The sequence below is a fragment of the Manacus vitellinus genome, unplaced genomic scaffold (genome assembly GCF_001715985.3).
Source record: "Manacus vitellinus isolate BGI_N305 unplaced genomic scaffold, ASM171598v3 scaffold_4_pilon, whole genome shotgun sequence".
Lineage (NCBI taxonomy): Eukaryota > Metazoa > Chordata > Aves > Passeriformes > Pipridae > Manacus > Manacus vitellinus.
This window is the reverse complement of record NW_021940604.1, coordinates 31,793,881-31,818,594: the sequence shown is the minus strand read 5'-3', so window position 1 is coordinate 31,818,594 and position 24,714 is coordinate 31,793,881. Positions and strand designations below refer to the sequence as shown.

The following is a 24,714-nucleotide window of genomic DNA, read 5'->3' as shown; positions in this document are numbered from 1 at the left end:
ACCAACCCTGAAGACTCACATGCAAATATGGGTGAGAGAAGTAAAGCAGAATGAATAAAACTTGAGCAGGAACACAAAATTGAATCTATCTGGGAATAGTAACACAGAAACGAGAAGACACAGAAGACAGAAAAGGGCAAACTGGTAGAGCACATATTAGTGTAACAGATGAACGGGAAACCTACATTTTAACATATCCCTCCTGTCAAGTTTTATACCAGCTAGGAAACCCAACAGCTGGGTGTCTCTTATCTTCTTTTACAATCTTGTTTCTTAAAACAATTGCAACTGAGGAGTGGTCGAAGTTATTCTGTTTACTCGGTTATTACAGATCTGTGCTCTGGGTCTCCCTGTCCCAGCAAAGCCCCTGGGAACAACTCTTTTTGGAGGAATTCAATTTCTTTTGGACATTCCTCTGCTACATTTTACATGCACAGATTAGTGACAATGGGATTACATTGACAGTTTCTGCAATTCTGCTTCTTTTTGGTCTAAATATTTCATTTCAAATTCAGAATATTGCTTTAATTTTTCACATGCAACACCTACACTGGAAGAAGACTTATCCATGATTGATTTAAAATGCACAGAAAAAGAATTAACTCTAGGTTAAATTTATATGCACACACCTTCCTGAAACAGTAGAAAAATATCTATCAGACAACAATTAATACAAATGCTGCAAAATCAAATTTCAATTGTTCCTTCAGAGGAATCCTTTATCTGTTTAAAAATTAAATAGGCCATTCCTTTTTTGAAGCTACTTTCAACACCACCTTGTTATTATGGCGAAGAAGATTTATTATCAAACAGTAAACAGGCATTTCATTCCGGTATAAATCACTTAAAGCTAAGACAGAATGTAATTATTGTATTTGACATTTGAAAACTAGGAGAAAGGAAAAGTGAATTGTTTTCCTTAGGACCAGAATACAAAAAGTGGTTTTAGACAAGTTAGAGAATTCTTGATCATTATTAATGTTTTATGAAGATACCCTGGCTAAACTAATGTGAGGGAGAAAAGAGTGTGCAATCTTCTCCTTGAGAGCTTGTGGGTAAGAAAAAATTTCGCAACTCTCAACTTTCTCAAGCTTGCACACATGGCACAAACAGATTTTCTGCAATTGCCCCCAATATCCCAGCCAGTTCTGTAGGTCCAAGCTAGTCTGTTTTCACTGCAGTTGAAATGACAGTTATTCTCACTACACATTATCCTTTCTTCATTCATAGGTTTTTAATAAAACCCACCTTTCTCTAAGCTTATTAGTAGTTTTGCTTATACAGAAAATTGGTTGGCACGTACAGAAACTCAGAGTTATGGGGGCTAAGGGTGTTTCTGTTGTTAGTTTTATGTATATCAAACTTGAGTAGAAAGCTGCCATAGCTAGCAATAAATAAATTACAGATTATCTGAAATGAGGGTAGAGGAGGAAGTTATGTAGAATTAGGTTTCCTCCACCCTGCTTCTTTCTTCAAGTTACCTTTCCCACTGCTAATATCATTCCATAACTTTTGTATTTCTGTCCTTTCGAGTCCCCTTGTTGATTAAACTTAAGGATGAGACTTTGTCAAAAAAAATGAAACAAACCTGCCAACTTCTCTGTTGACAGAATTGCTGATTTAGAGCTTTAGACACCCACCAACTTCTCTGTTGGCAGAGTTGCTGTTTTAGAACCCCAGAAACTCAGTTCATTTTTTGTAACTTAAAAGAAAAAAATTGTGATTCTGGAGCTATTACATCAGAGGAATTAACTTTAAATAACTACCAAATTTTTGCCCTTTCGTCATATCCATAGCAGTTTTTCTGTCAGAAACATCTTCTGTGCACTTTGTTTTGCAATAAGTTCATATAAATTCAAACTGAGTGAACCAAAGAAGTAATTCAGGTTGAGCAATAGCAGAGATATATTTTCTGCATGAAACAAGAGTAAGTAACTAGATCGCACTGTTTGAATATTAACTTGGTAAAAAAATGCAAAAGAGAAGCAACTTTGCAAAATCTACATCTATAGCATCTTTATGTTATGCATTTCTGGATTGTTTAAAAACCACTTGGTATGAAACTTCCGTTACAAAAGAGTCATTAGTTTCATAACATAGCTTTCAGCAACAAACACAAAAATTTGGACCAAATGCTGTATAAAATCCTTTGGGAAATGAATGCTCCTCAGTCTGTACAGTGGAAAGCAGCAGAACAGATAATGCTGTATAACTTCAATATTAGTTCTTTTCTGCAGTCGTTAGGGTTCATATCTCTTCCTCAGGCTTGTCCAGTAAACCTGTCAACACTTTAAGTTTTTAAGTGATTGGTACAGGCTATGCCATGCTTTTTTTTTACTCAAATGGAAGTGTTTTACAAGTGTAAAACACTGGACACTCCTCTGGCCACAGTCTGGACATAGGCATGCCTTCACAACAGAGGCTCTATCAAACCACAAAAATTTGCCAGCCAAACAACATCAAAGAATCTTAACTTTATCTCTGAAAAAGGCAGGATATCATCTTCAGAAGACACATGGAAAATTCCTCCATGCTGCATGTATCTGAATATTACAAAGAAACAACTGGTATATGATATATGAAAAAAATTACCTGTGTAATAGCTTCCTCTTATTTTTAATATGAGAGAGAAACTAAGGTAAACAACAGGGAAATTATCCCCATGCAGAAACCATTCTTCATATCTTATTATATGGCTGAACAAAAGAGAAAAATGATCACTTTTGAATATCTCATTTTGGTGATATATTTCAAATAACTGAAGCTTAATACTTCTGCTATTAAAACAAGCTGTATTTCTGACCTATCTTAAGTGGAAGAAAGCATTTGCTTGTTGTACCATTGTCTCTTCTAAACCAAAACATTATTCTAGTTTATCATGATACAGAATTCATCTTTTGAAACATAATTTTCTTAACACATAAGTAATGTGTGAAGATTTTTATCAAAGTGAGTACTGTGCAGAAACCAAGCACAAACACCCTGCTCAGTAAGACTTGAGAGCCATTTCTGCTTCTTTTCTTGAATAAGAGCAGAACGATCAACAGTGAGTCCTGAATCAGAAGTGTGTAAAGGTAATTTTAATCACAAATCAACAAGTCAGAAGTGTTACTGATACATTAGCTGAGAAGAGTTAACCATGTCCATAGCAGATTTCCCCTTCTGGAGGGGACATAACAGTTCAGAACCTTCATTAAGAGATATCCAATTCACTTGTGAGTCTACCTGTCTTGCTCTACTCCACAAATCCAGCCATCTCCTACAACTGAATATCCACTTTCATGCAGAATTCTGTACTCCAAAGTAAAAAGACTAAGAAACTGATAATTTGAGATTTGATGCTTTAACATTCACCAAAAGAGTGAAGTGCTTTTATAAACATCTGTGCAAATGATGGGTTTGATATGCAAACTTGAGAGGGAAAAAAATAAAATAATCAAATTCACTATCTAGTTTCACTCTCCTCATTCCAATCTTCTCTATCCTATAATTAGAGATATACATTATATTTCATTTATAATCCACTGATAAATATTTGCTCACAGTGCAATCTTTTAATACTTTGTGGAAAAAAAGGCTTTAAGTATGAAAATAGCCAAAGATTACAGCTTTGAAAATATTTAGTTGTCATAAGGGGGAAAAATGCCATCTGCTGGGTACAGCTGAGGACTGTCCTTTTCTTACTAACACACAATGATGCCCTGAGAGTTTTCTCTTCACTTCAGAATTCATTTTTCCCCATCTTGAAAATTGATACAGATACATGCATTGCTTTTGAGGAGTATGTAATAGCGACCTAGTTAAAATTCTGTAGCAAAAACTTCCTATTGTCACACCTTTCAGAGGCTGGGAGGTCTGACAGACCTCACAGTCCTCACAGGAGAGGTGTTCCAGCCCTCTGATCATCTTTATGGTCTCCTCTGGACTTGTTCCAACAATTGTTTCTTTAATTCCAAACACCATGGAAAAATACTTATTTTTCAGATCTGTATAGAATGACTAGCATTGGAATAATAATACTTTTGATCTTTCAAGAACATTAGAATTGTCTCTTAACATCTCCCCCAATTCTTCAAAATGCCTTTTTATCTTCACAGATATAAACTTTAATTGCAGTTAGACAATTAAAAAATTATTCAGCTTATACATACAAAGCAGAGCAACACACTGGCATTTGCTTCTCTATTAGTCATATCCAACTTTTCTACCATTCATAAGCCAGTGATGGAACATTGGTTGGTGGAGTACAGATGCAGAATTAGTTATTTACCTAGTTTAAAACCATGAAACCAAGGCACTTAAAACCACATATAAAGCAGTAAAATATCAAAAAAAAGTGGAGAATGTCCAGTTAAGAAATATACTTGTATGAAAAGACTTAAAAATTAGAAATAGTAAACTCTGATTTAATAAAATGGATAAGCTTATAAATTAAGAAGTATGACAAAAGGTGGATAGGGTTTCCATATGGAAATATGAGGAAGAAAAGAGTTGTTTTGATTCATAACACACAATGTGATTCTTTTACAATTCTGTTTTTGTTTTTAATTTTATAACAAAGTAGCAGCTGTCACCTGTGTGTGTATACACACACATATGCATATAGGTATATATATTTATAAATAAAAAATTCTGATTCATTTCATATGAAGCTGAACCAGCTTACAATCTAGGAAACCTAGGCTTCAAAGTTGAAATAAAGGCTCATTTCTCACACATACAACGATGCTAAAAATGAAGTAGCTCCTGTGAATGTACATATATTCTTGTGTTTAAGATACAAGCCTTGAAGCTCATTTCAGAATAGAATTCAGCACAAAACCATGTTTGTGTATCACGCTCACTGTCATAAGACTGCTTTGTAAAAAGCAAGCGAGCATAAAGAGCATGAAAATAAGGAATTTTGGCCTTTTTAAGACCCTCTAGCAGGATGACGTGCTTACATCTATTGTTAGATGGAAACAAAACTCTACTGACAACTATTAAGTGCTTTCTACAAATTCCCAGTCAAAGTGCAGTATGCACACAAGCTCTATACCTCACACTTACTGTTCTTTTCCCTATTGCTTATGTAAGTAACAATGTGGATTCTCCATTACCATTGACTCATTAGGCCTCAATTATGCAAAACAGTCTCCCACAGACAGATACATGCACCTCTAGCCTGATTTTAATATCTTTCTATGATAGGATAAGCATCTTTTACCAGAAAAAAAGCTACAAGCTGTGTATTAGTTAAAAGGACAGCAAGTGTGAATTACCAAGCCTAAGGCAGATCCTAAGTCGTTAAACAGATACCAAAAATCCAATTTATTTTCTCAAAACGCAAATGTTCCTTAAAATGTTAATTTTTAAAAAATCATCACGTACATATATATGTATATACATATTTTAAATCAATCATCACAACTTGAATCCCTACAAAACCAGAGATAATTATCCTGAAAAATAATTAAGTCAATTTCTTTTCTAATGTCTCTGAAGTTGTAAGATAAGCATGTGTACCAAGAGTTTCTTTTCATTATCAAAGAGGGAAGGTGAAACTGCTGATAATCTCCCAGTATTTTAAAAGCCCACAGTTGCATGCATACCATATTGATAACACTGTCATGGCAGAAATGCAAACAATCTGCATCAGGGTCATTTATTTTGTTGACACATTTTGCTGATTCCTAAGTACTCGTGAATTCAGGAAGACACAAAAAGCTGGGCTCCTAATTCCTAAACCAATTTCAAAACATTCTGATGGTATCAAAGTAAACAGAATGGTACTCTTGGAACTAAAACTGCCATGAATTATTTTTATCTTTAATATATTCATTATTTAGTACTTATATCTGTTCTTTTATGATTTGTGAGTTTGGCATTATCAGAAAATTAAGTAATAAGATGCTCAGAGTAAGACTGATGAAGAGTAGAAACATGTACAGTATCTTTGTCTGTCCAGATTGTTTACTCTACTCTACCATGGTGATAATTTATTTTCCCTCTTAGTTTGCTTTATTCTTCTTTAAAATATACCACAGCACGCAAGGAATTCATCTGAGTTGAGGTTTTTTCCCTTAAATGCACATTCCATAGAACCATAGAATGGTTTGGGTTGGGAGGGACCCTAAGATGATCGAGTTCCAGCCCTCCCGCTATGGACAGGGACACCTTCCTCTAGACCAGGTGGATCAAAACCCCATCCAACGTGGCCTTGAACACTTCCAGGGATGAGGCGTCCACAGCTACTCTGGGCAACCTGTGCCAGTGCCTCACCACACTCACAGTAAAGAGTTTCTTCCAGATATCTAGTCTAAACCTCTCCTCTTTCAGTTTAAAGCCACTCCTCCTTGTTCTAGCGCTACATGCTCTTGTAAATAATCCCTCCCAGCTCTCTCAGCCTGTCTTCACAGGAGAGGTGTTCCAGCCCTCTCATCATCTTTGTGACCTCCTCTGGACTCGTTCCCACAATTGTTTCTTTAATTCCAAACACCATGGAAAAATACTTATTTTTCAGATCTGTAATAATTCTATAATAATGCTCTCTTCCAAACATGGTTTCAAATGTACTAATCTATAAACCCAAAAAATAGACTATAAAATCTCATTAAGCAACAAACAAAACCAAAACACAAACACACACTTCAAAAAACCCCAAGCAACTGAATATTAATTCATACTATAGACAATTAATGGAGAAAAAATATTCTACATTAAAGTTCCATTCAAGGCATGCTCACAAAATCTAGAAAATGTCCCTTGTTTGAAGAAGAACAAATAGTCAATACACACAAAAATGCAAAAAATGTATTTCAAATAAGCTCACACCAATTTCTAAAATCCATTTAAAGTACTTTGACCAGGATGTTCACAAACACTCTGTAATAAGTCCTGTAATTTAAAAAGTTTATATGTACTGGTGGAAAAGAAAAATATGTTCACATCTGAGTTTCAGTAAGTCTGAGAGTAGCATATCTACTGTTCAAGCTATAGCAAAAGGAAGACGAACATTTATTGTCCTTATTTAAATTAGACGGTGCTTAAATTATGTATCTGGCAAACCTTTACAGCACATAACAAAGAACAATATCAAATTCCTGTTTATGAAAAATGGATGCTATTTTACTTTGCAACTCAAAAATCTTCTCAAAAAAGACAACTGTCTTTTTAAATACATGTACAGTGAGTATTCTGAAAAATCTCTATTTACAGTAAGGAAAGCATGAAGAAAGAAAAAAATGTTTTAAAATATGTAGTAGTTAAATGTCTAAGTTTCATATGATTTGCAAAATATTTAACATCTGATCTGAAAATAAGTTTAGAGTAATTCTGATTGGCAAGGACCTTTGCATGTCATCTGCCTCATGCTCAAGACATCTGCCTCATGCTCAAGTTACATCAGGTTGTTCACAGGCATATCCAGTTAATTTCTGAGTGCCTCTGAAGATGAAGCCTCCACAGCTTCCCAGACTACTACAGTGTTTGGTCTTTCTCACACTATTTCTCCTGTTGTCCTCTTACAATTTGCGTCCTTTGTTTTTCATTTTTGCAACATGAACCTCTGAGCAATGTGGCGTCACCTTCTCTATAACCTGCCATTAGGGAGTAGTAAACAGCAGTAAAGTATTATCCAGCCTTCTCTTATTTGGACAGAGGAAACCCAGTTCTCTCTCTCTTTCTTTGTATGTAATATTCCCCAATCCCCCCACTGTTTTGGAGGCCCTCCACTGGACTTGCTCCAGCACATCAATGTCTTCATCAAACTGGGGAGCTCAAAACAAGATGCAGTACTCCAGATGCAGTCTCACAAATGCCAAATAGAGGCAAAGACTCATCTACTCCACTGTCTTTGCCACAAGGGCTAACTGTTGCCCCAGTTTCAAAGTTTTGCCTTCTAGTACCCTGAGGTCCAGTTTGCTTAAGTAGTCCCTACCTTAAACTTCCTCGCCCAGCACCCTGCCATGAGAAAAGCCTAAGAGCAGACCTTGCCGGTCAAGACCAACGCAACAGCAGCAGTGTGTACCCCAGCCCTTTTGTATCTTATTCACTCTCTAGTGCTGCATCAGCATCACACCATTTCTTTAAGTCTTCCTTTCATTACCAAGGTACTTGTGGACATCATTGACTTACCCACAACTCCAGCTGAGTTTGGCTTTCCTAATTCCTTCCTTCTACACCAAAACATTGTTTTTATGTTCTCCATGGAGGTCTATCACTGTTTACAGCTTCCACACATTTCATTGCTTGGATGAGTTGACTTTAAAAATTTGAGCAAGCTGTACCTGTCTGCCATACCTGCTTGTCTTTTTGCATAGGGAAAAGTATGTCCTTGTGCATTTTGAGGAGGCTGTCCTTGAAGATCAACCAGCTGCCTTTGCAATTCACAGGACCTGCCATGGGATACTACCTCTGTTCCTTGAAAAAGCCAAAGCCAACAATTCTGAAGTCCAATATAATTTCTCCACTGCCTGCTTCTCTCACTCCTCTCAGATTATACCACCTTACAGTTGTTTAGCTGGGGGTGGCATCAGTCCTCCATTTCAACATTCACAAGTAGCAAGAAACCTAAGCTACATGGCCAAATAGGAATAAAATATCAATCCAAATGTAAATTAGGAGAGAGAAGTACATGGGAGATAAGAAAATTTTAAAGATGTGGTATCTGGGAGCTTTTCTTTATCTCACTTAGAGATAGAAGTGGATCTTTAACAGAGTGGATAATCATTATGATAGCTTACGTGAGCAACTGGAAAGACTAAGGCAGCAGCTAGTTCAAAAAAAGGAACAGGGTCTATAAAACATACAAGGCTACATTTACATCCTAATTTACAAGCGTATAGATAATTTTAGGATGATATGAGGCAAAGCTTTTAAAAATCTGGAGAAATGAGTAGCTAAAGTAGAATAATCATCTGACAGATGGAGATTGCCCAAGGCTGCCACTCGAACATATAAAAAGATGAGGCTGAGTTCATTTTTGAAATCCAACATTAGAAATTCCAAGAGCATCCTTAGTATTAGTTGTGGAAAGTACAACATTATGCTTGGTGTTTCAGAGTACAAATAGAGGTTAGATTCAAATCCTTAGTTTGAAAATAGTTTTTAAACCTGAAGCTTTACAAAAAGATTTTAATATCCTCCTATAAGCAATATAACATAAATATTTACAGCATAGCACCTAGGTAAAATGTTTGTCTACCAGTTTCCATCGCAATGCCGATGGTGGCATTCTGAATTAGCTCCAGCTTTCCTTCAACCCCAGTCCTTTCTAGTTTACAAAACAAAAAGAGAAGATCAGTTCCAAAAAAAAAAAAAACCAAACATAAAAACATCCACTTGCCTGTAGTCGTGATATCTATATCTTGTTGTTGATTTGTAATTACCAATGTATCCAAGAATTTAAGCCCCCACTGTCCTTGAATGTACTGTGTTTTATCTCCTATTTTTTATTACTTGACAATGTCCAAGATAACCAGAACTTTGCCTAAATACTGTTTGTTTGGGTTTTTTCCCCATGTGGTCTAGTTAATCACAGATACAGTAAAAAAAAAAAGGTAGTACAGACTTGACACTTGCAAATAGTGCATGTCTACTTCAGATTACTAACATTTTTTAAAAGAGGAGTATATCTTAGAAGATGAGTAAAATCCTTGATGTTTTCCAATACTTCAAGGTACTATATAATATTATCCTGTGATTTGAAATGGTAACGAATCGACTCAGTTAAGATACTAATTCACAATCAACAAACCCAAAACTTTGCTTGTAATTTGATTTTAGCATCTCTGATTCAGATAAAACTAAGGGAATTGCACAGGCTAATTAAAAATCTGTAAAAGGAAGCATGGACATTTAAGAAATTCTAGTTATGGAAGCTACCAGAAATCTGGCACTATGTGGCATTTTCAGTTGATATTTGTGACATTTAAATAAGACTCAGAGTCAGTTTGGGGTTTTTTATTTATTTAAAGAAATATACTTAGAAGCAGACACTTTGAGAAAAAGTATCTCTACTATTTAAAAGCAGTCTTCTCTCTAATATAAGTGAGATGTTGCACACAGCAATTAAATATCCTCCACATTCTCTTCTGATAGGGTTGTTTAACTTGTAGGTTATTTGGAAATAGAGTTAATGTGTTTAAGTCCCTCTTGTTTTATTTTCTGTGAGTATCATCATAATTTAGGAAAAATACAAGGTACTGTTATATAATCACTTTGCATTGCTTACGTGAGAACATTATACTAGTAAACCTGAAATGAAAAAGAAGTGTTTTACCAGAGACAAACAATGAAGTACTCTCCTGTTTAGCTGATTTAATCAGTTTCTGTTTGTTATTGGGGAGCTTGTGTGTTTGGTTTTAGGGTTTGGTTTGGTTTTGATTTTTTTTAACTATAAGTAACTGTTTTGATGCAATGAGAAGAGACTGAGAGAGAGTATAAGCTGAAATTCTTGCAAACACAACATAAAAAGAGTTAATCTAACCATCATCCTGACACTTGGAAAGGCTGGACTATGATAATACACAGGGGACAATTACCAAGGCTCAGCTGATCAGCTGTAACTCAGTAAGGTGCAATAATGCAATTTCTTTCAAGTATGTGCACTGAACAGGAGTGTTGGTATTGGGTTACTGAGGTTACAGAAACCTTGCCTTTCTTTGGGATGCAGTAGTATCTTTTTTCTTTATGTTTATTCTTTGTTATGAGATCTTCATCTTTATAGGGCTTATTCTAAAAATACTTCACAGATCGTAATCCCAATACCTCTTTCTAATTCAATGTCAAAACTCCCTCCAATATCAATAGTGAAATAACTGAACCCTAGATAAAAACAACTGGTCATTCATCCGTAACTGAACTACATCTGGGGTGAAACAGCAGCTATTTCGCAGTTAACATTTCTATTGTACACTAATCTGTGGATGGCAGTGCTCAACTGAAAACACAGGGGAATTTATGTAGATGGAAAATAACCATATTGACTAAAATCTGGCAAACTCCCTAGAGGTAACTCTTGTATTCAGATGAAAAATGCACAAGATTGTTTACAATTGTTCAGGATCTCAATTACATATGCTAGCTAAAAGACATGTCCAACAGCTGACAGAGCTCTAATCTCATGCTGCTGAATAAATAATGCTCCTATATGCTTTTTTCACTATTTGAGTGAGCAGGTAACTATAAATACAAGGGCTTCATGGTTGGAGTTTTGCAATACAGGTTCAGTCTGTATCACTACTGCCCAGGCTGTAAGCTGTGATAAGATCACACACAATTGTAGCACAGGTTTAGTTGTCTGCATTTCAAGTTTTAAAGATGAGCCTGTAAATCAGAACTGAGGAATTGGAAATTACAGACAACCCCTGTTTCCATTATTTCAAGCTGTTAAGTATTTGAGATCAATACTTTAACTTCAGCTAATCATTTGTCAGTAAGAGATCAATACAATGGCATACCTTCTACTTCCGTAAATATTACTTGCTTAACTGTGCCAAAACAACACACAAATTCAGTTACAGTACTTTAGTCACATCTGTATTACTCTGCTGCCAAATGCCTGACAAATGTACCGTCTGAATAGGAGATCTCAGAGGGTAGTGATCAGTGGCACAGGGTCCAGCTGGAGGTCTGTCACTAGTAGTGTCCCCAAGGTTCAGCACTGGGCCCAGTATTGTTCCAACTTATTCATCAATGACTTGGACAAAGGGGCAGATGCCTTCTCAGCAAGTCCATTGACAACACCAAGCTAGGAGGGATGGCTGATACCGCAGAATTTTGTGCAGCCCTTCAGAAGAGTCGACAGGTTGAAGAGATGGGCAGAGAGGAACCAACTAAAGATCAACAAAGGAAAATGCAGAGTCCTGCACCTGGGGAAAAATAACCCTGGGCAACAGTACCTGCTGGGGCACTGGTGGAAAGCAGCTCTGCAGAGAAGCACCTGAGGGCGCTAGTGGACAACAAGCTGTCCATGAGCCAGCAGTGGCCCTGGTGGTCAAGAAGGCCAAGGGTATCCTGGAGGGCCTTAGAAAAAGCATTGCCAGGAGTTTGAGGGAGCTGATCCTGCCCCTCTGCTCAACCCTAGTGAGGCCTCATCTGAAGTGCTGTGTCCAGCTCTGGACCCCTCAGTACATGAGAGACATGGAACGCCTGGAGTGGGTCCAGTGGAGGGCAACAAAGATGATTAAGGGACTGGAGCATCTCTCTTATGAGGAAAGGCTCAGGGAGCTGGGCTTGTTCAGTATCAAGAAGATACTCAATTGAGAGGGGACCTCATCAATGTCTACAAGTACCTCGAGGGAGAGTGTCAAGATGATAGAGCCAGGCTCTTCTTGGTGGTGCTGAGCAATCGGACAAGAGGCAATGGGCAGAAAGTGATGCACAGGAAGTTCCATTTGAACGTGAGGAAGAACTTTACTGTGCGGGTGTCTGTGCCCAGAGAGGTTGTGGAGTCTCCCTCACTGCAGATATTCAAGAACTGTCTGAATGCAATCCTGTGCCATGTGCTCTGAGATGACACTGCTTTAGCAGGGAGACTGGACAAGATGACCCACTGTGGTCCCTCCCAACTTTACCCATTCTGTAATGCTGTGATTTCAGATTACTGAAGAAGAAAGCTTTTTTTACCCAAAAAGTTGAAACCAGTATCAGTGCTTGCTTTTAATCTTAGTGTGGTGGGAGGAGGCAGGAAGTCTAATTCATGTTAGAATTGCCAGTAGCAAGACATTCAGTTCATCAAAACAGATTTTTTAGTTATATCACAAATCACCCATTTTATTATGGCAGCACTCACAACTCAGGAACTGTCTTTATACAGTCTAAAATTAAAGATGCTTCTTTTAAAACCCTAGTCAACAACTTCAAAATCTGTATAATTCTCATGTTTTGTCAAATGAGTTCAGATTTTACCCAAATTAAAAACTGAAGCAGGCAAACCTGAAGTGTTTCATTCACTTTTTGTGTTTAATTGGGTAGAATCTACTATTTCATAGGTCATTATTTAAGATAAATACCTCTCTCCCAACAATGGTAAGTTATTATTTTCTTCATTAACTTTTCTTTCTGTTGGATGAATGCACTTATGTTACTAGTAGCAGTCAACTGTCATGTGAGATGAAGTGAAACTTATCTGGAAGAACTGTACTTTATCAAATACCAGGTTTCTAAGACTTTTTTAAGGTACGTGAGAGCAGCATAAACACTCACATATTTAAATATTACATTAATTACAGACTAATTCAGGCAGTTGTTTCTGCCTGAAATATATTGCTTGTATTTGCAATATAAGCAATGCACTGACTTTCACATAGCTGAAATATGATAGAACTTTTCTAAAAGCGTTTCCAATTCCACAGTGGATCAACCATTCTTTTAACAACTTGCTACTAATTGCTACTAACTTTTTAGAAATAGTTTTTTGCTGGCTTATGTTTTATAACTTCTTCATGTTCCAATCACATAATCTATGATGTAATATATTAAACATAACACAATAGCACTGACAGTTGTGTATTTTAAAACAGTCATAACTAATCAACCAATACTCATTTATTAATGGGAAATAAAAACATGTTGTGTTTTGCTTCTGAATCACAGGCTACTACTGTATATTTCTAAACTCCAGCAGAACTAATAAGAATACTGTAATAAAAATAACTTCCTATCAGATAATGAGTAATTAAATTTTTTTTTACATAAATCTTTCATATTACATTATCCTATGACTTAAATAAAAGCCAAAAAAGCATAAAATGTTTGTAATGAGCTGATTTTCTGAAGTAAAACTTAAAATATTCCTGTATATTCTCTGAAAACGCTATGTTGTTACTGAGGACTTAATATTGCATTTTCAAATAAAATAATTTGAACAGATAATTTTGACCTCCTGAAATGCTGAGACGTTATCAGTTGAGTCCCTTTTGCAGAATAAATCCCATATCCTTAAGATTCTCTCTATTCACCAAATATATTCATTAACATGACAGGCAGATGTCTTAAAGTTAAATGGGCCATTATTAGGACACTGGAATATGCAAGAAATATATGAATTAATTGTTTAATCATATTGAGTTGCCTGTGGCACTAAGAAAAAGAAAAGCTAAATATCAGTATTTCACACTGTCAACTGAAATTGAGTCCCAGATGTTAAAAGACTAAGCAACCTAAAAATCAATTAACTTCATTTTAAACAAAATCTTTTCCAAAGCAAGTTTTAATCTAGTGATTCAATCTTCCCCTTCCCCTCCCTGGTACAAAAGAACATGGAAATTGCCACTATTTAATATGTGCAGTGACTGAACTAAGCAAATGGTATGTAGAACCAATGCAAGATTTTCATGTCTTCTGCCATTACAACTCACTGTTTTTGACTAAGATTTTAATGGTTTTTAAAAATAATACCAGAGAATTTTGGAATGGGCTGCCCAGGGAGGTGGTGGATTTACCGTCCCTGGAGGTTTTTAAGATGAGACTGGATGTGGCACTTATTGCCATGGTCTAGTAACCACGGTGGTGTTGAATCAAGGGTTGGACTTGATGATCTCAGAGGTCTTTTCCAACCCGGTTGATTCCATGATTCTATGAATGCCTAATGAGTAAAAATGTCAGACTTTGTTTTTCTCTAAGAAAACAAATGCCATTTGTCACTGTGCACAATTCTGAAATAGAAGAAAGCTTAAGTTGTTATTATTTTGCATAAAATCAATGAAAAATAGTTATTTTATATTAGAATTCAAGCTAATACACTCTGCCTACTCTCAAAAACATATGGGCTAGTGCCAATTCCAAACGCGACTTTTTGTCAGAAATTTTATGAAAGTTAATGTAAGAATGAGTAAATTTACATTATAAACATCTGCCATTGTTTTCAGTACAACACTAATTACAACAGTTCTTGTATTTTGAATGAACAAGGTCTAGAGAATATAGAAAGGCTTAGCCCCAGTAAGTGTCAAGAAATATCAGAGGAGAGATTAACTGCTAAGGGACATTCACATGAGTGTTATAAATTTAAAAAGGGAAGAGATTACATACCCCTCTCCACCAATTCTTGTTATCTTTAGACGAAAATCAACAGAGTTCAGGCTGGGTGGCTTCCATTTCAAAATATCATCGCATCGACCAGGCTTGTATTTCTGAAGTAAATTAAAATGCAGTTTAATTATGCTTATTGGTTTTCACTGGTTTTAAAAGTAACAATTCAGCCTTTCAGACTATTTTAGCTGTCTCTAATGAATTACAATACTTAGTGACTGAAACAATGAATTCCATTACCATGGAGGTAGTTGTGCTTCACTACTTTATTTGCTGTTCCCTTTTAAAACTGCTTAGCACTGTAGCTACGCCATTGAATATAATAAAAAGCTGAGAATGGAAATAAAAATTAGCATACTTCATTATCTCTCTCTGCCCGATGGAAAATTTCAAAAAAAGAAAATAAGATAGCACAGAAAGAAATGAAAACACTGGTAGGACATACAGAAAAGATACATTTAAAATAATCTCAGCATTTTTGAACAATTTTATGAATGGTCTTTTTCTTATCCATGTTATTGGTTGACACAGCATGAAAAGCCAGCAGCCACCATACTGCCACCTATCAGAAAGGCCTATCACGATAGAATGAGAAATTTTACTTCTTTGATATTTATTCATCTACAGTGAGAAAATACATCCAATTTTACATGAAAAATAAAACCAACCATGAATATCCACTGTCTTTTGGAAAAAGAGCAATCATTAGTATCACACTGCACACAGGCTGTGTTAAGTATTCTCAAAATACAAAATTTACTGATGATAAACCTAACAGTTCTAGATTTAAAATGACAAAAACAGATGAATTTTCTGTTTTCTGATATAAGAATGTAAAGTTATTCTTCCCAAAATAAATGCAGCACATCTTACTTACCATTTCTTGCTGAAAGGACAGCATGTGACTTTTGCTAGACAGTAAGTAAAGGCAAGCTTCACATAATTGACACCCAAATCAGCTCAAAACATTTTTAGCTACAGTTCTGCTACACATGACAAAAATAACCCACTAACAGCTTCATCTGGAATTTGAATGTGGTTGGCTAGAGTGCATTATCTTTTCATTTTTGATCATCACCCTTAGACCCTTTGAGAGCAACAGCTTCAGGCTTTCAGTCTGGTTCCCACTCAGGGCAATATAAACCCATTTCCAACACCAATATTAGTCACCTGCCCAACTTCCCATTCTAATCAGAAAACCAGTAAGATACAGTGTGATAAAGTTATGAAAGTTTCTTCCTTTTTCTTTCATTCTTTCTTTTCTTTTCTTTCTTGCTTCTCTTCCCAACCAAATTTCCCTCTATATGTTTCCTGTGTTAGTTACCTGTACACCTTATCAAAATGGATTTAGAAAAGTAATGTTTAAGCAATGTACAAAACCCAGAAAATCTTTCAGCAATAAGGAAATATTCCTTTAGTTGCTACCATACTGCTGTTCCCTCCCTCTTTTCTTTGGCTCTTTTCCATTCACCTGAAATATCTTAAAATTCCAATGATCTAATCTTTAGATTTTTATAGTAATGAAACTTATCTTGCTCTTTACCTCTTTCCTCTACATTCCCAAACTAAAAATCTGCTATCATGCAGTATGGAGTTCAAAATATTTAAGGACTCATGGCATACATACCAACTGATATTAAACAGATAAATCAGAATAGACAAAATATGATGCTTGGCAAAGCAATTAAGCTTTTCTGATCATAATTTTTATATATATAATGTTTTAAATACTGTTTATGCACTTAAATATATTTTGAAGTATTTGCATTCAATTTTACAGAAAGGCAGATGGCACTGAAAGTTCTTTTTCAGTTAACTTTTCATGCCATTTTCTTGTACTTATGCCTGATATAGAGAGAATATGGAGTTAAATCCAACACAAATTTTATTAATAAAATATGTCCCAGGAATAATAGGACAGAATACAATGTTTGAAAAAACATTATTTGTTGCTTTCTCTCATCTGCAGTTTCTAATTTGGCCAAAGACAATTACTACTAATAATTATTTGCTAAGTAATTCAAAGAAGAAATAAGGGGAACAATCCTATTTGTGACAAATTTCTCCACAGATATTGAAAATTTAATTTATAAAACAACTGCCACAGCGGGTATGAAAAAACACAGAGTAGAGCTGAGTAGAGGAATTTGTTGAAACAGGTGTGATTTTGCTGTATGGAACAAAAGATTCATCTTAACAATTGCTCTTTGGTCCTTTAGAATGACTGAGGACTTCAACCAAAGGTGGTATTTGTCAATCATACACAGACACTAAAATCTTGTATTAAGCCTCTGTGCTGCATGGCTTCTAATTTACTGACTTTATTGTGAGGGTTCTGAGACACTGGAGCCATTTGTCCAGAGAAGCTGTGGATGCCCCATCCCTGGAAACATTTAAGGCCAGACTGGATGGAGCTCTGAGCAACCTATCCTAGTGGTAGGTGTCCCTGCCCATGGCAGGAGAGCTGAACTAGATGATCTTTAAGGTCCCTTCCAACTCAAACCTTTCTATGATTCTGTGACTTGCAAAAATCTTCCAACTAAGGCTTTTGCATCCATGAGTACTAAATATTTCCATAAACAGAAGTCTTACTTTCTGGAGGAAGAGATAACAGGATTAAACACAGCCCATCTTGAAAACAAGAGGCCAAGATTTCCTCTCAGCAATATAAGAAAAATCAAAGGCCTTTAAGGGAAGACCAAAGGCTTCTTTCAAGACAGCAGATTGTCCTATTCATATTTGCTTCTGCCTGGACCATATGACCTGAAAACACTAGACACTCCTTTAGAAAATTAATTTTTACCGACGCAAAAAGAATGAACCAACCTCTATGAGTCATAGCCTGAAATTCTGAGGAAGAGCTACAACCTTATATAACAATCTTACCTACTAGAGCTCTAGTGTCCTGACTCTGACAACAGCCAACAGCATGTGCTCAGGGCAGATGAAAAGCAGGGCAATTATATATGGTATTTTCTACTACTCTCTGAGAAAGTATCCATTTTCAAGCTCAGAGACTTCCTGATGTGGATGTGATTCAAATGTGATTCCTATGTGTTTAGTCATTTTCAGTTTCTCTGCATGAGCTTGTACAGCTCCCCAGTAAGACCATGTAAACCTCCACCAATGCAGCACAATGTTTCACACACAGCCTGACTACACTGCAGGAAAAAACACTACCTTTTGTTTATTTTGAACCACTTTTTGTTGGTTTCAAAGACTTGAGCTCCATAGGGTTCATATTAAGAAAGATGCTGAACAATCAAACACCACTGTTTCCATGCTACTCACAGTTTCATATGAGTCTCTATGCATGGAAATACACTCAGCTCAGAAGCTATCATTTTACATGTGCAGTCACAAAATTTTTCTCCACTTACATTACTCTACATTTATCTACATAGAAGTTTACAAACTGGTTTATCACTCAGCCCCTCAGTCTTGTAAGAGATTACTATAATTCTCCACATTTAGGACCAGCCCTTGCTGATCCATCAAGAAAACACCACTTTACAATTCATCCAATTTTCAGGCTTGCTTATGTGCAGTACTGGTGACTCCCTTCCCTGGTGAGGACTGAACAGTACCCCAATCCCTTCACTCCTACTTTTTAACCAATTAGATATCTGTGCAAGAACCTTTTAAGTCTCACATCTACTTCAGTTTCTTCAAGAGTCTTTTAAGAGAAATTTTGACAAGAGGCTTTCTGGAAGCCTTAAGTAGGAAGACCATATGATCCTTATTCAAATGAGTTTTGAACCCTTTGTTGGAAAGGCATAACATTCCTTTCAATAATTTATGTAATTTTCACCAACTATATCATGTTCACCCAGATCATAGAATCATAGAATGAGCTAGGTTGGAAGGGACCTCCAAGATCAAGTCCAACCCTTGATCCAACACCGCTGCAGTTACTAGGCCATGGCACTAAGTGTCACATCCAGACTTGTCTGAAAAACCTCCAGGGATGGAGAATCCACCACTTCCCTGGGCAGCCCATTCCAATGTCTGACCACCCTCTCTGTAAAGAAATTCTTCCTAATATCTAACCCAAATCTCCCCTGGCACAGCTTAAGACCATGCCCTCTTGTCTTGCTGATAGTTGCCTGGGAAAAGAGACCAACCCCCACCTGGCTACAACCTCCTTTCAGGGAGTTGTAGGTGATGAGGTCTCCCCTGAGCCTCCTCTTCTCCAGGTTGAACAGCCCCAGCTCCCTCAGCCTCTCCTCATAGGACTTGTGCTCAAGTCCCTTCACCAGCCTTGTTGCTCTTCTCTGGACCTGCTCCTGCACCTCAATGTCCTTCCTGAACTGAGGGGCCCAGAACTGGACACAGCACTCCAGGTGTGGCCTCACCAGTGCTGAGTACGGGGGAAGAATCACTTCCCTGGTCCTGCTGGCCACACTGTTCCTGATACAGGCCAGGATGCCATTGGCCTTCTCGGCCACCTGGGCACACTGCTGGCTCATGTTCAGCTTCCTGTCAATCCAAACTCTCAGGTCCCTTTCTGCCTGGCTGCTCTCCAGCCACTCTGTCCCCAGCCTGTAGCACTGCAGGGGGTTGTTGTGGCCAAAGTGCAGGACCTGGCACTTGGCCCTGTTGAACCTCATCCCGTTGGAATCAGCCCAACTCTCCAACCTATCCAGATCCCTCTGCAGAGCCTTCCTGCCTTCCAGATGATCGACACTCCCCGCCAGCTTAGTGTCAACTACTGTATTCCTTATTGCTGTTTCTACTCCTTTTTCCAGTCCAGATACCAAGCTTACAGAATTTATTTCTTCCCCATTCTTCCATGACACCTGCTCCCACCATCATTTTTTTTAAATGGTATTGTATTTTCTACCCTCACATGCTTAGGTAACAATGTATATTTTTCACACAGGATCTACTATCCAATTTTTTCAAACTGTTTCCTAGACTGACAAGTTACACCCTCCTAAAAGTCAATAAGAAACCAACTTCACAACAGACAAGGACAACTATTCCAAGATCAGTAGTGAAAAGCGATGTTTTGACAGGATGTATCTGTGTACCTGTAATTACACTGATGGATCCACAATTTTGACTAAAGTTTAATTAGAAATTTAATTGGCTGGCTTGCTTGAAAGGCAGTGGGGGAGGATTTGCTCTTTAAGATGGAGATATTTTCTTTACCTCTAATACCAGCACAGTGTGAAACATGCCTCAGCTAGGCATTTTGTCCTATCAATAAATAAACTGAGGAAAGATAATCTCTACCCCACTTCAAGTTAGTCAAAAAGATCTTACTTAGAAAGCAGTGGCAATAAATATACTCTTTTGACTACTACATTTAATTTTGACCATTATCAAAACAACAGCCTTCTCAGTTCACAATTTGTTAATACTGAGCACCTGGCAAAGGTAACACGTAATTTACAGGTATCTTTCAGAAACAGTTACAAAAGCTTAGATAAGCAGTTAAGATTTCAAAACTCATACTGAGAACAAGTTATACAGCTTCCCCCTGCCCCTCCCCAACTTCTGTTACCAAGAAAGACAGAAATTCACAGAAGTCTAACTTCAAATGAGAATTCATCTAAAGGATTAATAATCCCTGAAAAAGAGATTACTTTTTGTAAAAGGTGAGCCCATACACACAATACAGCAGTAATAAGTTATTGAGTTTGACTGCCAAGTGCTAAATCAATTTCTTTAAACATGAGCTGAAGCCAAACAAGAATTCTGCTTGTTAAGTATGTGAAAACTTCACCTTAGATGAATCACTGCATACTGCAGACCTGTTCTGCCTGAAGTTATTCTTTATTTTAATTCCAAACCAAAATGTGAAGCAATCTGTTTGAGATCGAACTACACCCTAGCATTTTAAATATAGCATTCATAGCAATGATATCCTCAACACCACCCCCCAACAAATATGTATGTACGACTACTTCTAAAATGTCAGATCCCCTATCATCTCAAATACAAAGTTCATGTTTCAATCTGAAACCTTTCAACCTAGTCCAAACACAAAAATTAGAACTCCACACCAAAAAAGGTACATCGATAAATCAGAAACTATCTCAAATAGCTTTAAAGAATTGGACTTGGTGACCTCCTGAAGTCCCTACCAACCTAAATTGTTCTACAAAACTGTATCTCTCTTAGGTTGGTTGTGCTTTTAGCAGCCATACTGAGTGCTAAATTACACCAGCATTTTAGTTGGCAAAAGTAACACACTTTCAACACAAATCCCCCAGTTGTACCTACTTAGTACACCTTAGTTGCAATAGCCAGGTAGCTCTGGTGCACACAAATTGGATCACGTTAATGTAAAACCAAACTTGAAGTTTCTCCTCAGGAACATACCTAATGCACTTCACACCAAAGTACAGACTCTGCAGGCCAAGGCAAAGGCTGTACCATTGCTGTGCTACCTTACACCTACACAGCACAGACAAACCTGAGCTGTGAAGATATCCTGTGCCATGCTGAAATGCTGCTTCAAAAAAATAAGGGTATCAGTGCTTTCAGTTAGCTATGAACCTTGATTTCTTCAATTTTTACAGCTTTGCCACTCACCATCTACCTAACTTTTTATTTATCTATGTAGTAGTAGTAGTAGTAGTAGTAGTGTCAGTGCCCTACCTTCTGTGGCCATTGTAGCCTGGCAGAACCTCAGGCCATTTCTCTTTTCATCATTCTTTTCTTTTTCACAACCTTCCATTCCAGTCAGTGTTTCTCCCAAAAGGAGTGACAGACCACCTCAGTCTCCTAGAAGATTGATCTTGGCCCATTAATACTTGTCAGACTGTGCTAGTAGACCAACAGTTTCCCCAACAGCAGAATAACTGACAGAATCAAGAGGTTACTAACCTCAGAGGGGGTGTAGTGTAGAACAGCACTATCAATCAGTATCACCTTCATCAAGAGGATGAAGACCAGGGGCAACAGAAGCAGCATGGTGAATGTACCCCTATTATGGAGATCCTGAACTTCAGGTAAGAGCATAATAATGACCCTAAGTCTCAGATTTATAACATCCTGCTGATTTATAACATCCAACTCCATAGGTTCAAGTGGGCCCACTCCACTCTGAGGGTTTTTTTGTTAGACCCTTGTTAGAACGACTTTAGCACTGCAGGGCAAAGTGATGGGCTGCTGGTCACATTGAACCTCAATCCCCTCCTCTATCCCAAAGTAGTAAGTCTAGTTCCACCCTTCTTTCACAGCTGCCCATAGTGGGATAAACTCTTTTCTCCTCTCCTTTCAGATCAGGAGAAAGACTGGCCCTCAGAGCCCCCAGTATTGTTATCTGAACTTTTGCAGACACACTTCTTATTTATTGAAGATAGTCTCACACTAAGATGATAAAATTTCACTCGAAATAGCTTCTTCGCATGGGATAGATGTTTCTGCTTAGTATTTTGTAGGAGGAAGAGTGAGGTTGGTTTCTGGGACTGCATTCTGGGCAGGCAGTCTGGGCTGTGGGGTGGTGTTGAGTCACCATGAAGACACCCACCTGGAGATTGAGTAACTTCAGCCTAAGTCTAGACACAACAAATGATTTCTCCTAGGGACTGAAGAGGTGTTGGGATGATCAACAGAGAAGTTCATGCCTCATCAAGAGGAGGAAGAGAATGTTTCCTTGACACAGGTGGGTGTCTTACTATCCTACAAACCCTAATCAGCCAGTTCTACCTCCCTAACCCTTGATAAATACAATCCTCCAAAAATGCAAACAGCAGCTAACACAGGCCACCTTACATTTCCCTTCCTCCATACCTTCCCTCGCTCCTTCCAAATGACAGGAAGACAGTAAACAACCCAGCTCTTTCTTGTCTCCTAAATGGCACAGTGCTGCTACTTGTCAGCTATAATTTACCCTCAGTAAACTGGTCAGACCTAGCCCTGCAAAGTATCCCAAGGGCTGCAAAGCTGGCAGCTGCATGCACATACTAATTCAGAAAGGAGGCTGAAAAAAAAGGGCATAGAAAGCTCAGGGAAGATTTGTTTGCCTAGCCATGCTTGCCCAAGAGGTATGGAAGGTCGAGTACCTTTCAGGCATGAGGGGAGAGCAGGTGGGAGGGGATGAGTTAACAAAGACAACTACTGGGAATCTACCTGAATTCTTTTAAATCATTAAATGTAGTTTGCCATGTTGCAAATGACGTTATGATCTAACCACAAGGAAAATGCAATAAACTGCAATAAAGTTTACTTGAACATGAAATATACATACTAAATACAAAACTTTACACCTCTAATAATTTAAATTTCAAATAATATATTTTAACACCGAGAAAAAACTTCTGTCATTACATCAATGATATTCTCATATTTAGTTAGGAAGAAGACTAAAAGCACTTTCAAAACATTTTAAAATGCTTCAGGTTCAGAACAATAAGAACTATTTAAGCTGTATACATTACCCATATCCATTACCAATATTCTTCTATGTTTTAATTAAATGGTTTGAAAGCAATTTTATTCAACATGATGCTTAAGTTTTCATTTGAAAGCAAAAAGGTGACTACGGCAAACCTATAATAGCAACAACAAATCTGCTTCTCTTTCCCACTCAAAACAGTGTTAAATGTTTTCTCTGAAGAGCTCTATTTAATTCTGAGGCCTCTTAATCCATAGAGCAGCTGCTAGCCTGTCCAACCGAATAGTTTGCATTCAGCTGGGTAAACATAAAGACAGAATAATTACCCAAAACGTGTTCTTATTTTCTTGCAGTGCAGACCCTGGATCATTTTAAAGAACCAAAAGGATCAATTATAATCAATTATTTCAAGCTAGACTTTATAAAGTGATGGGCTGAAAACACAGAAGTTGCTAATATTATTGACAGATTATGTGAATAAGTCACAACAATGGATCAAGAAACCACAAGATCAAAGACAACCATTAACTTCAATTGTATATTCATAGATTTTTAAGACTGGAAACTATTACTGGGCTCATTGAGTCAGCTCTGTTGCATACAGGACAGAGAAACTTGAACAATGATGTTTATATCAATCTTATAATCTTATCCAAACTATAATGATGTTTCTATCAAGTTTGTAATTCCTATTCAAAACCAGCACTCCTTTATGAAAGATGCCAAGTGATAAAGAAATCACAACATATATCCAGGGATGTTAACACAGTCATTTATTACACTTGTGCTTAAAAATGCTGCATGCTTATTTCTACACTGAGTCTTGTTAATGCCTTATTTTAGACTGAAGACTGGCTCTCCATGTAATTACTTCTCTTTTTTAAGACAAAATTAGTAAGTCTGATTCTTACTGCATGGGTAATCTTCCAGTTGGCTAATGTACACATCCTTCTAGTGTAATTGCACAAAAGCCTTTAGAAGAGTGGGCAACAGAACTGAACCCACTATTCCAATATTCTTTTCATTGCTTATGTATACAGCAGTACACAAAAATAAAGTGCATTTGTACTTTGTATTCTTTTGCATCTGGCTGTATTCAAGCACCACTTGACCATCATAAGTTTAAGTGATTCAGGTTAGCCTACATGATTGATTCTTTTGGGAAAATAGGTAAGTTTACTGAAAAAGTTCAAAATATTAACATGACCATAAAGATATATGCAAAATCCCAACCCTATCATTAAAACCCTTCATGGTAACTGTCACAAAAAAGGAAAAAAAAAAAAAGAACCTCCCAAACACAAGACACTAACATCTACTTGAGGAAATAAGCAGTTACACTGTGACCC

At 37.1% G+C, this 24,714-nt stretch overlaps 1 protein-coding gene across 1 annotated transcript in view; it reads right to left on the bottom strand.

Annotated features, from left to right (window-relative positions):
- RNGTT (RNA guanylyltransferase and 5'-phosphatase) overlaps positions 1-24,714 on the bottom strand; it is a 174,664-nt gene that overhangs the window by 47,355 nt on the left and 102,595 nt on the right. Inside the window, exon 12 of the mRNA XM_029962821.1 lies at positions 15,016-15,116. Coding sequence (XP_029818681.1) covers positions 15,016-15,116 — 101 coding nt within the window. The remainder of the gene's footprint in view (positions 1-15,015; positions 15,117-24,714) is intronic.